The sequence below is a fragment of the Carassius auratus genome, chromosome 2 (genome assembly GCF_003368295.1).
Source record: "Carassius auratus strain Wakin chromosome 2, ASM336829v1, whole genome shotgun sequence".
Classification (NCBI taxonomy): Eukaryota; Metazoa; Chordata; class Actinopteri; order Cypriniformes; family Cyprinidae; genus Carassius; species Carassius auratus.
Window position 1 is genome coordinate 11,762,042 of NC_039244.1, and position 13,087 is coordinate 11,775,128.

Here is a 13,087-nt window from a genome sequence, read left to right on the forward strand (position 1 = left end):
TTGATCTTAGGGCCACATTTGACACCATTGACCATGACATACTCAACATATATATAGATCGATTACAAAACTATACAGGTATTCAAGGGCAGGCTTTAAGATCCTACCTGTCCAATTGCTACCACTTTGATCTTTTAAATGGGGAGTCGTCTCATTGATCACAAGTAAAATTTGGAGTGCCACAAGGATCTGTCCTAGGTCCTCAGCTATTTTCAATATACATGTTTCCCCTTGGTAATATTATTGGAAAATAAATATCCGTATAGTTATTGTACATAGTGTAGACCTTATATTCTGTATTTACTGCTTATTGCACTTCTGGTTAGATGCTAACTGCATTTCGTTGCCTTGTACATTACATGTGCAATGACAATAAAGTTGAATCTAATATAATCTAATCTAATCTACGTAAAATATGGGATTAGTTTCCACTGTTATGCTGATGATACTCAACTCCTAAATTATTTTAGCAAACAGTGTGTTTTAAAAATGTAAAAGATTGGATGACCAATATTTTTCTCCTATTAAATTCGGATAAGACAGAGATTTTACTTATTGGACCAAAAAACCGTACACACAATCTCTTATTACAATGTACAACTAGACAGATGTACTGTAACTTCCTCTAATAAACTTGAATTGAACTGAAATCAACTGTAACTTTTAAACAAAGTCTTTTGTACAAATACAAAAGACAATATTTAAGCATGGATTCCCTTATAGCTATCGTATCATGACAGATAATACAATACGACAACAAAAGAGATTACACAGAGTATAAAGTAGGACAGTGGATTGTATATAGAGGAGATTACTGGAATAATGTGGCAGGTGAAGGGATAAAGAGAGGTGTGTGTGTGCATGTGTGGATCAGATGAAAAGAAACAGATATGTTACCCGTATCATGTTCATTTGGACACTGTTCTGAAAGAACTCCCAAAGCTGTGGTCCCACCTCTTCCCAGACCTTCCCCATTTTCTGCAACCTCTCTAGCTCCTCAAACGTAGTGTTGGCCTGGAGAAATCACACATACAGACACACATGCACATAAATTCAAATGCATTGTCAGCATCATATTGTATGTGTACAGGGCACCTTAACCAGTCTACAAGGATGCACAATAACCCAACAACTTACTTAGCAATGTTCCAGCTCATTGAAGAAAAAAAACTATCCAGATGGAAAAATTGTATCCCGGACTGTTGCACAAAATATGCTCTTTGGGTCATCTCAAATAATACTGTTAGCACATGATATTCATGTTTTAGACAAATTTGTGGAGTTCATGAAACTTTAGTGTCATTAAAGTAAAAGAGGGTTCATTCAAATTCATGTTCATCTATCAACTTTTCACATAAATTGTTAAAATGATTTAGATAGCTTATTTTAAGCAGAATACAAGCATTTTCAGTGGTGCTCTCAGACTTTTTGTCCCCACTGCATACCATTCAATTGTGTGGGAACAGTTGCTTCTGTTACTGAATCAACTATCAGTTACTTTTATTCAGCAAGGTTGCATTAAACTGATCAAAAGTTACAGAAAATAAATTTGTATGGTTGTATTCATGTGTATTTCATATAAATGTTTATCAAAGAATCCTGAAAAAAAGACAATGGGTTCAGCTAACATTAAGCAGCACAACTGTTTTCACCAGTGATATTAATGAGAAAAGTTACTTGAGCACCAAATCAGCATATCTGAATGATTTCATGTGACAATTCAGTTTTGCCATGACAGGAATTGATTCTATTTTAAAATATATTAAAATATAAAACAGCTAAAATGTTAAATTAAGTTATTTTTAAATTTTAATAATATTTCACAATATTACAGATTTTAATGTGTTTTTGATCAAATAAATGCATCGCTAGTAAGACTTCTTCACAAAAAAAAAACAAAACAAAAAAAACAATACATTTTAAAAAGTCTTACTGATCCCAAACTTTATTGTATGATTTGAATGTCAGTGGCTACAAGACAGTGTATGTGTGAGACTGGGTGGATATTTGTATCTTACACTCTTTAATATTTTTCTGACAGCCGGAGAGTCTGGGGTGTACAGGATCTTCCCCATCACCAGAGGCTTCACTGAATTCCACATTATTTTTGTAATAGGGTTCGACTCCAGGTTTTGCATCAATGCATTACAGAACGGAGCTGTGGGCCACACACAGAGTAAAAAAGAAACAGAGCAAGAAAAATAAAGTGAAAAAGAGCAATTAAAATTAAAACCGAAAGTTAAAGTGTTAGAAAAGAGTCAAATAAACAAAGACAGATCAACAGCTCTCACTTGCTGTCTTGTCATAGGTGTAGCTGTCGTGTCCTCTGGAGTTGTTGATGCCTAGGAAAGCCTTGTAGTTGTTGTCCTCATACCAATTAAAGGAGAAGACCCGGGTGATCTCACCCTCAGCGTATCCACAGAACAGATCCGACACAGTGGACATCAGCTGACTGAAGGACGAGGGACCCCCGGGCTGGAAGATGGAGTAGATGACCCGCATCAAGTCCTGGGAGCTGGGCCTCTCCGCAAGCTATGAGAGGAATGCCATTTTAGTAAATGTAAACTTATACAGTCTGAATTTAAAACAGCTTATGAAGCACAGATTCATTTATGTAAGAGCCTTGAACACATTAGGGCAGGATAGCTGGAGGAAGGCATCTCCAGCACATCTTTTTAATTTTATGATGCTTTAATGACCTTTTTGAGCGTGATTCAGCCTCATCTGAACCACTCCATCCAGGTTTATATGTTTTATCTTACAGAAACTATTTTCAGTACGCATGGCAACCTAAAGACGCATCTACTTGAAGAGGATATCCCTAAATAAACCTTTGGTTGAATTTGGCATCTAGGGGGTAAAAATAAGGTGAGAACCAGGTTTGCAAATAATTCAATTTGAATTCAAGCAAGTGCATGATCAACTGGTAAATACTATATAGGAATAAAAAATATATATATTGTTTTGTCTATACAATGTCCAGTGTTGAGTTAAACCTCATTGACTTTCATCATATGGACAAAAACAAGACAACATTCTTCAAAACATCTTCTTAAAAACATGCAGGTTTGGAACAACACCCGGGTAATGATGTAGTGAGTAAATGTTGATAACCTTTTAATTTTTGAGTTAATTAAACACATTTTTATTTACAACGATATAAAAGGACATAATGACATCTCGTATCTCTGGAAATGAATCAGGGTGAATTGCTGCGAGGGGCAAATATCCTCACAGCTGTTAGACTCATATTCATCTCCAGACTAAACCACAAAGCTTAGCAAACACAGCCATGTCAAAATACGAGGCAAGCTGAATACGAGGCAAGCCGATTACGGGGCAAATGTGAGATCCAGCACTTTTCCATGGGTCATAAACCTTCAGAAATGCACACCATGAGAGCCAAAATAAGTCAAACCAGGGCAAGATAAGTGTAGGTGAAAACATGAAGATTTCTATATTGCTTTCAGCGTGAGGAATGAATCATTGCACGACCTCCACTAATCTACCACTTTACCTCTTACTTCCCATTCATATACATTCATACTAAGCGCAGATGGATTTAGTGATGGGTAATAGCATTAACTGGCCAGGCTTTCTGTCACCCAAGCAAAAGGGAAAGATATGTACTCCACCTACAGGATGTGACCTCAGTGGAATGTGCTTTTGACATATTTGTGGAACCGGAGTGATGAAAGGCCTACACATGCATGTACACTCAAAAAAGTAATCCACTACAAATGACTAATTCCTACTCTAAAACTCTAATATTATTACATTACTGATCACTGCATTTAAAAAGTAATCAGATGATTAATTACCCTACTTTCAAGTTTACTTTAGTTTTTAAGTTATCAAACCTAAAAATACACTACAAAGTGAAACTCGTAGGCTTTTCAGTATTTTAATATTAACTGAAACATTATATAAGTATCAAAACATTTTTTCCTGATAACAGTGAAAAGAACTTTAACTCTTCCCTCATTTTTAATTGTACATTTAAGATTAGTACATCATTTGAAATTGTAAAAGGTCTACTTTTATTTGTTTGCACCCGCAATATCATTAAAACATTGTGCTTTTGTAAAATAAAGAAATCAAACACACGTGAATTGGTCCTATAAACACTTTCTGTCCTCATAAAGTACACAAAATGAGGTTATGGTGATTTAATAAAGAAACTGAAGTTATGATGTGATAGACAAAAATGATCATTAACACACATACACTCCCACCATCTCTCTTGGAGCTTTCTGAAGAGCTGAGGGGAAGTGAGGAGCTTCCTGGATGCTAAAATAAGGGTCTTTAAAGGGGGAGAGGAACTGCGCTTTCTCAAGCAGCCATACCTCCTGAAGCTTGTCAGACAATGCAGAAAGCACTCGACCCCAGAACTGCAAGTCTATCCCGGTCGTGTAGTTATCCAGCACCATGGGCAACTGATCACAGAAAGAAAAAATAAACATTTGAGTTTATATTAACCTTGTGTGAAATGAACTATCAATCACAAAAGTGTACATTTAGAGAAGAACTAGATTCTACATTATAATTTAAATACTGTCTTGAATGTAAAAATAAAATACATTATATATACACAATACTGTTTGAAAAGTGTTTTTAATGTTTTTTTTTTAAAGTCGTATGCTTAACAATGCTTTACTTATTCATAACTAATTTATTTATTTGAACAAAATGACAGAAAAATAGATAATTGTACATTTAAAACAGTTTTCTATTTGAATTCTTATTAATATCATTTATTTTATTTCTTTTCTTTTTATTTATCTATATAAGTTGTGCCTTTGGATTTTTTTTTTTTTTTTTTTTTTTTTGTTATTCATTGATGAATAAAAGTTCATAAGAAATATTTTTGTGACATTCTAAATGTCTTTACTGTTGATCAACTTAATGTATCCTTGCTAAACACCATTTTTGAACAACACAGGTCCCTGAATATTTCAATGTCATGAAAAAAGGCAATTTTATGTAAAATGGTTAATTGGAAAATGTTACTTGGTATTGATATGTTCATCAAAATATAATAACTTGCTCTTCAAATGACTTTCTACTGATACCACTAGTATGGGTAATTTGATGTTAAGCAAAAGCCACAAGGCAATGTTCTTGATTTATTGTGGTACATAAAATCCAATCAAACACCCAAAGAATAAACTTCCACCTCAAACGTTTTCTCATTGATTATCCTGATTCATGCTGAACTATTAAAAAAAGTAAGAAAAAATAATAATCACTGTCTTTAATCATTGCAAAGTGATTTGGTGTCTAAGACACAAGTAAAGAGATGCAAAATGAGCGACGACTTTTTCCCGAAACTTAAACATCATCATGAAAGAGAGAAAAACTTGCTTCCACAGCCGTTCTCATCACGGAGGGTGTGTCTACCTTAATCCCATTAGTAAATGAGGCCAAGCAGTGTGTCACCATGCTAAAGCTACCATCTGCTTCAGTCTAACCCTAGGTAAACCTCACACACAGAGAGAGAGAGAGAGAGAGAGACTTAGAAAGAGAAAGCTGATAAGTAGTGTTGTTTCAGCAGAGGTATTCATAGGCCTTCTAAAATCTAACAACAGGAAAGTAGGTCTGGCTCATGATCCACATTCTTAGTTTAGTGTTCCACTGTGAACACTTATGATGCATTTAGAACAGCTTTTCCATAATTCTGAGCATGTGACACATCATGTGACATTCATACCGCTCCTGTGTACTGCATACTACAGAGGAGAACATTGGTGATAGTGAATTAATGTCCACTATCACCTCTTTTTTTATTATTATTATTATTATTATTATTATTATTATTATTATTATTATTATTATTTTTTTTTTTTTTTTTTTTTATGATTCTTTGATTAATAGAAAATTCAAAAGGACAGCATTATTTTGAAATAGAAATATGTATGTAGCATTGCAAATATACCATTATATTTAATCAATTTAAGAGGTTATTGCCGATAGTTATACGTTTTAAATAAATAAATTACTTACAGTCCTAACCCCCAGACTTTTAAATGGTAGTGTACACTATATATAAAAATAAATTCAGTCATCACTGCAAAGTTGTCTTTATTGCATTGACTTTAGACAACATTTTCAGTCCATTTCTTATTTTGGAAATTTGCCTTTTCAAGCAATACGCTTGGTCATATTTTGGAACTGGATAACATCTCAATCCTCTAATCACCTGTGTAACTGGGCAGAGCAGCGAAAAGAAAAAGCGTCATGACTGACCAGTCGTAAGAGCTTGAAGAAGTCTATGTTGGCATACAGCACGTCCTCAATCATCTGCAGTCTTTGCTGGGAAAGGGCACACATGGCATTGTGGACCCTGTACAGCCCTCCATGGCTGGGGAAGATGAGGAATCGCTCCAGAAGAGCCTGACTGCAGGCGATCTCCTTCAGAGTCAGATCCGGGACTCCATATGCAAACTGAAAACACAAGAGGTGATTGTTGACAAAGTTCATTCAGCATGTCCTGACAAATTTGTATTGAAGAAATGTTATAGAGCAAAATTCGCCATAACGTACTTGCTCCACCCGCACTTGTGCATTTGTAAGATCATACACCACCGCCTCTGAAAGCCCAGCGTCCCGCAGCAGGAATGACGTTAGACCCTCGTCATCCTTCAGAATGTGCTCTACTTTTAGTCCTTTACCTGATGGCACAGAGGAAAGGACACAGAGAGGGAAATATATGATATATAGAGATTTTAAACAACTCAAAATATACTTAGTATGAGTACATAAAAATACTGGAAAAAAAAAAAATTGCATCATACTGTCTGTCGGTAATAACTCAATATTTACATTGAAAATATAAGAAAATGTGAGTGCCAGGTTTTTATTGGTCAGATGTAAGTCTAAGTCACAGGGTTGTCAAGTTTATGCACAGACGATAGAAAAGATTCACTTTAAATAATAAAAAATGTTTTCTTAAACTAAATCCTTCTGATGCAAGTAAACAAATAGTGTATTCCTTTTTATGCGTCCTAGATACATGGCAACTAAGAATGCATTCCACTCCTCCTTAAATGAAGCACTCTTAACACTGCAGCAGTGTGCTGACCAGCGTGTATAATGACTTTGACATATATTCATTTAGAGGACAAACTGTGCTGACAAAGTGCTTGAAAGGATCACTTGATCGCTGAATTCTTCACGGAAAGCTTTGTCGCTCAACAGTGCTCTTGTGCTGAAAGGTGTCAACATGGGAGTTGTGTGGGGAGAAAGTGCCGAAAGATTCAACTTACCAAAGTGTTCAGTGATGAACTACAGGGCTGTCACTTTAACAACATTAGAAATATTTGTAAAAATGCTATCACGTGACATTTAAAAGATGTAAATGATGATGTAGGGCATGTCCCTAAATCAAAACCTAATGGTCCTATAGAACATTTGTCTCAATACTCCTGTCAAACGTTTGTGGTCAGTAAGAATTATTATTATTTATTTTTTTGGTTAGGTTTAGCCACATTAATTAATAAAAAATTGTATTTTATGTTGTTACACAAGATTTCAAATAAATGCTGTTCTTTTAAACTTTATATTTTATTTTGTTCTTTGTTATTTATTAAAGAATCCTGAAAAATGTTTCCACAAATTAAAGCACAAATGTTTAATTTATGTTGGTTTATGGTTGTGAAAAAAAAAAAATGGCTTTGCTATCAAAGGATTACATTACATAAAAAAAATATATCACAACAGAAAACAGTTTTTTTTTATATTTCACAATATTACTATTTTTATTGTGTTTTTGATAAAATACTTGCAGCATTGTTGAGTATATGAGACTTCCAAAAATACAAAAAAAAAAAAAAAAATCGTATTGACCCCAAACTTTTGAATGGTTCTGTGATTACATATTAAAAAAGAACAGCCAGGATATTTAACTAAATTTCACCTCATAACTGTAGAAAGAAATTAATTCAGCTTCGGTTTGTTGAGAAATCATTGCCACTCGCTGTATTTGACAGGACAAACAAAATATGTTTAGGTAACACTTTCGTATAAGGTCCAATTCACACTAATAACTAGTTGCTTATTAGAATGTTTATTATTAACATATTGGCTGTTTATTAGTGCTTATAAAGTACATATAATGCATGACATCCATACCCAATACCCTAAACTTAACAACTACCTCATAAACTATTAATAAGCAGCAAATAAGGAGTTAATTGAGGCAAAAGTCTTAGTTAATGGTTTGTTAGTAGTGAGAATTGGACCCTAAAATAAAGTGCGACCTATTTTCATTATCAGAACGTGTCCTATTTGGAAAAATCTCCATCACTGGACATTTTCCTAAAAATGCACTCCACATATTAAGAGCGATTTGGGTTCGCCCTCACGCTAAGGACTAGTCATCAGCCCATTAGAGAGAGCAGGAAAAGGAAACAAGTATGAGGGTAGTGGAAGTACAACAAGAGGAAATGCCCACTCTCTCCATCCATCATTCAGATCCCTTAAAGTGATCGAATCAGTTCCTCTGAGGGCCGACGCTCCCCCTGCCCAACATACCTGCCACCAGCGCGGGACTGGTGCGTAGCGTCTCCATGAAGTTGTTCATGATGGTGGCTTCATGCCACAGACGGCTGAGCTGATGGAACTCAGTGTCGTTGAACAGCAGCTCCTGTGAGTCCTGGTAAAACCGTGCCAGTCTAAGGAGGATAGAAAGAAATAAGGTTCAAATATAAACTGGAACTTGGATTGGAGCTTACTTAATCCATTAAAAACAAACATCTCCCAAAATTTTATGCTATAAATATGAATAGAAAATCTATCTGATCTATGGTTATCGAGCTGTTGTTACTCAGAGGACTATCTCTGAACACCTACAACATGGAATGTGCAAGACAGGAACATTTTCCAGATTTGAGATGTGAGCTGCGTAGGAGCGTCTGACTCACATGGAGTTGTGGTAGTTGGAGACGACCCCAGGGAACTCTCCTCGAGTTTGATGGCGAAAACATGGGTTATTAGCATTGCAGAAAATGCCTTGAAACCAAGGCAGGATTCCCGCTGAGGGCATAGCCTTGCTGGGAAAATGACCTGCATTTACAGATATGACGAGTAAGTCCTCAGGCACACACACAGATGCTAATGAACTTTCAAGCTGTGTTGTTTTCCTGAATACCTTTATCACTATTTGGCTGAGAGTGTGAAATTGCGCAACCAAAAGTAACTACTGTATTGTGTATTCTTACATTCATGTTGGCGATACAGGGGATTGGCTCTTCGCAGCCAAACAAGTCCAATGAATAAAAACACAGGCCACAGAATCTCAACCACGAAGCGAATCTGTGACAAGAGAACGGTATGTTCAGAAACATGTCAAATCTGATTGTAGCAAATTCATCTTGAAAACAACACTTTGCAACAAAGCTCAAGTTTGCGAACATTATCATGAAAGTAAACTGTAAAGTAAGCTGTAAACTTTTTTTATCCATACTATGAATTTCTATAAATGTTAACATAGATTTAACATTCCAAGTTGTTCAATGTACTACAACAATCAAAATCTAATCCTAAATAAAAAATGCCAGAAACAAATAAAATCAAGATGTAAACTGTACTCGTAATTCTTTTGTCCCCTTCTTAATAATTATTGTATTAATTTACGGTATATGATTTATTATTTTATCAACACTTTCAGTTTCTGTTAATTAAATGAATGTATTAAAATAAACCGCTTTTTAATCATTAAGACAGAAATGTCTCCGTTTATAAGGGCCTAGATTAGTAAATGCTGTAATAAATTGTTGTTCCTTGTTATATTATAATGAATTGATCTTAAAAGATTTAATAGGGATGCACAATAGCAAAACTAACATTTTGGACAATGTGGTATTTATTTGCACGTTATATAACCAAGAACTGATAAATAGACAACATTAAAAAACTGTTTTGTCTAAATAATTTGCAAACACTGAAAATGAAAGAACATTTGAATAAAAGCATCAACATTACAATGTACGGTATGGCAATTTGATAGCTATTAATTTTAACAATAAATTAACATCTACTGTTGTCATACTGTACTGTACATAATAATGTTGATCTCTCTACACACACACACACACACACACACACACACACATTTAATAACAATGCTATTAAACGAGTATTATGGTTTAAAAGATTAACTTTAGGGATAAAATGAATGTTAGATGATGGGCAGGTAGACTAACTGAAAAAAAGAAAAAAAAAAGAAATTTGAACTTAAATATCAGCATATAAATCACCAAAAAAATAAATAAATAAAAATAATGATTTCAATACATCATATATCAATGCATCATCCCTAGAATGAAACCCTGTTGTAATATGTTGTCCTAATGTTAAACAAGTAAAAGCAGTTAAAAAAATTCACACAAATGGTTTGAAAATACACTTTTTGAACACTCTCTCTTTTCAGCTTCAGGGTTGTATTGGTTTTGTGTGGTACAGTATGTCACGCCTCATTGCCTAAATCCTGCACTCTGAACCAAATTTCGGAGGTTTGTATCACATGATATAAACAGAGTGCTTTAAATATAAGCTGTTTTGAGAGTTTTGAAACGACAGCCCGTGATGATGATTGTTTGGTTTCCCACTGAATCGGTTAATTGTACCTTTTGTCTCTTGCGGAGTGTCCAGTTCTTCCAGAGCAGCAGACGGATCTGGCTGCTGGTGTTCATGGCTCCAACTTAACCCCGCGTAGGGGTCAACAAGCAGCCACAGACCTGCCAACACATCACATACCTCACTCACAATCAAAAACCGTCAGAAAGGTCGCAAACAGACATGTGGCGATGTAATCAGATCTCAGACAGCCAGTCTTCATTAATGAAAAGAGCTGTTTTAGAGAAATGTAGCTCTGAGACTTTGTTTGTTAGTCATTTGAAATTGTGTCACAAATCTTTACAGGAAAAATAAGCACCTAGCTTTGAACCACTGAACTATTTTGAGCCACAGTAATGACTGCTACAGCAAGACCAAAACAGCACAGCAGTCACAGACAGGGCTGTTATTATGTCTGGCAGACGTCTCATTTTCCACAGTATAACACAAACACTGATTAACGATTCAGTTCAGCTTCAGATGCAAATGTCTAACCTTACAGACATATAGCGCAAACTCTTTATCTTAATATTTAAATGAAAAAAAAAAAAAAACATGATTTTAGATATAACATTCATATTCTCCACAAAGATCAACAACTTTATTCCTTCATGAATGTTCATTTTGGATAGTTCTGAAAGTCTGTTATTCTCACCAGAGATGCAAATTTGATCAAAATTACAGTACAAACAGTAACATTGTAATATGTAAAATAACTTTTCTATTTTAAAAGATTTTAAACTGTAATTTATTCCTGTATTGGCAAATCTAAATTACTCATTACTCCAGTCCTCAGTCTCGCATGATCCTTCAGAAATCGGTCTTTTATTATTTCATAAATCAGACATTTATTATTATTATCAATGTTGATAACAGTTGTGCTGCTTGATATTTTTTTCAGGAGCCATGATATTTTTCAGGATCCTTTGAAATTGAAAGTTCAAAAGAATAGCATTTATTTGAAATATACAGTAAGTCTTTTATTTTCTTATATTTATATAAGAAATATAAATCTTAGGAACTGAAATGTCTTTACTGTAACTTTTGATTAAATTGCTGGATAAAAGTATTATTTGAAATAAATACATTTATAAACAAATAAAATTATGCTGAGTTTTTGAATGATAGCGACTAAACGAACCATTACTTAAATTGGGAACACATTCACTATTACATATTCCACCGATAAACTTATAATCTGCTGCTTATTTATAGTAAGTAAGATAGTTGTTGTAGTAATAGTTATTTTTAGGTATTAAGAGTTAAGGGATCTAGAATATAGTCTTGCAGAATAAGGCATTACTATGTGCTTTATAATTACTAGTAAACAGTCAATATGTTAGTAGGATGCCTGCTAATAATTTTCATTCCGAAGATGAACGAAATATTTAAAATTAGTTTCTTGTTAGCAGGCATCCTACTAGCATATGGACTATTTATTAGTACATATAAAATACTCATTAATGCCTTATTCTGCAAGACCATTTTCTAGAGAAAACAGTGTTCCCTAATCAAGTCAGTCAAATGGTATACTTACCTCAGTGCTGAAAAAATATGAGTTCCTTAACTTTCACACTGAAATGTATATAATTACAGTCCATGATAGTCGCAGAAATGCAACAGCCAAACTTACTGCTCCTGACTGACTCGACTAATCTGATTGCCTTAATCTGCAGGGTTAACATTCCCATCAGCAAAGCCCTCCAGTCTGACACGGCACTGTTTATTTACAGGTACATGTAAAAAGCCAAGGTTTTAAGAGATACTTATGATGTTTGTTGTTATGTTATGTATTCTGGATATTTAGAGCTTGTTTGTTATATTCGATGTATTCGGTGTGTGTGTGTGTTGTGTGTTTGTTGGATGAGTCAGAGCTGAGCAGCTCAGGTGACGTGGCTGATTAGGGATGAGGAGGGACAGAGTCTGTCTCAGACAGTTTCAGCCAAACAGATCCACAGGGAGAGAGGACATTAGGCAAGAACGCCCCCTGTGAAATCAGGACACTGAATAGAAAGTGTGGCCTCCCCCTGAAATAACTTCTGACATGAAGTATTGAACATACTCACCTGATTACATTATTATTAATGGTGGTTAAATGTACGCATTTTGATCAGTAGTGCTTGCTAAGGCAGGAATATGTTACTCTAATTTTTATTATTATTATTGTTAGGTTTTAAAGGGATAGTTCACCCAAAAATGAAAATTCTGTCATTTCATCCTCATGTCGTTCCGAACCTGTAAGACTTGTGTTCATCTTCAGAACACAAATTAAAATAAAATATTTTTGATGAAGTCTGAGAGCTTTCTGAACCTGCATAGACAGCAAGTGAACTACCATGTTCAAGGCCAATAGTTCAACCTTGATTTTATGAAGCTACAAGAATACATTTTGTGCGCAAAGAAGAAAAAAGCTGATGTTGTGATGTAGAACCCAGATGAGCTGCATCTTGTTTACAAGCATGCACACACAGTA

At 34.7% G+C, this 13,087-nt stretch overlaps 1 protein-coding gene across 2 annotated transcripts in view; it reads right to left on the bottom strand.

The window, feature by feature from the left end:
* Positions 1 to 12,454, bottom strand: part of abca4b (ATP-binding cassette, sub-family A (ABC1), member 4b) — a 37,298-nt gene extending 24,844 nt beyond the window's left edge. For both annotated transcript variants that reach the window (XM_026283284.1, XM_026283279.1), the window contains exons 1-11: positions 12,152 to 12,454; positions 10,626 to 10,736; positions 9,219 to 9,312; positions 8,922 to 9,063; positions 8,533 to 8,672; positions 6,544 to 6,671; positions 6,247 to 6,444; positions 4,347 to 4,436; positions 2,292 to 2,532; positions 2,019 to 2,158; positions 898 to 1,014 (exon numbers count right to left, since the gene is read on the bottom strand). In XM_026283284.1, coding sequence (XP_026139069.1) covers positions 898 to 1,014; positions 2,019 to 2,158; positions 2,292 to 2,532; positions 4,347 to 4,436; positions 6,247 to 6,444; positions 6,544 to 6,671; positions 8,533 to 8,672; positions 8,922 to 9,063; positions 9,219 to 9,312; positions 10,626 to 10,691 — 1,356 coding nt within the window. In that variant the 5' untranslated portion in view covers positions 10,692 to 10,736; positions 12,152 to 12,454. The remainder of the gene's footprint in view (positions 1 to 897; positions 1,015 to 2,018; positions 2,159 to 2,291; positions 2,533 to 4,346; positions 4,437 to 6,246; positions 6,445 to 6,543; positions 6,672 to 8,532; positions 8,673 to 8,921; positions 9,064 to 9,218; positions 9,313 to 10,625; positions 10,737 to 12,151) is intronic.
* Between the last annotated feature and the right edge of the window lie 633 nt (positions 12,455 to 13,087).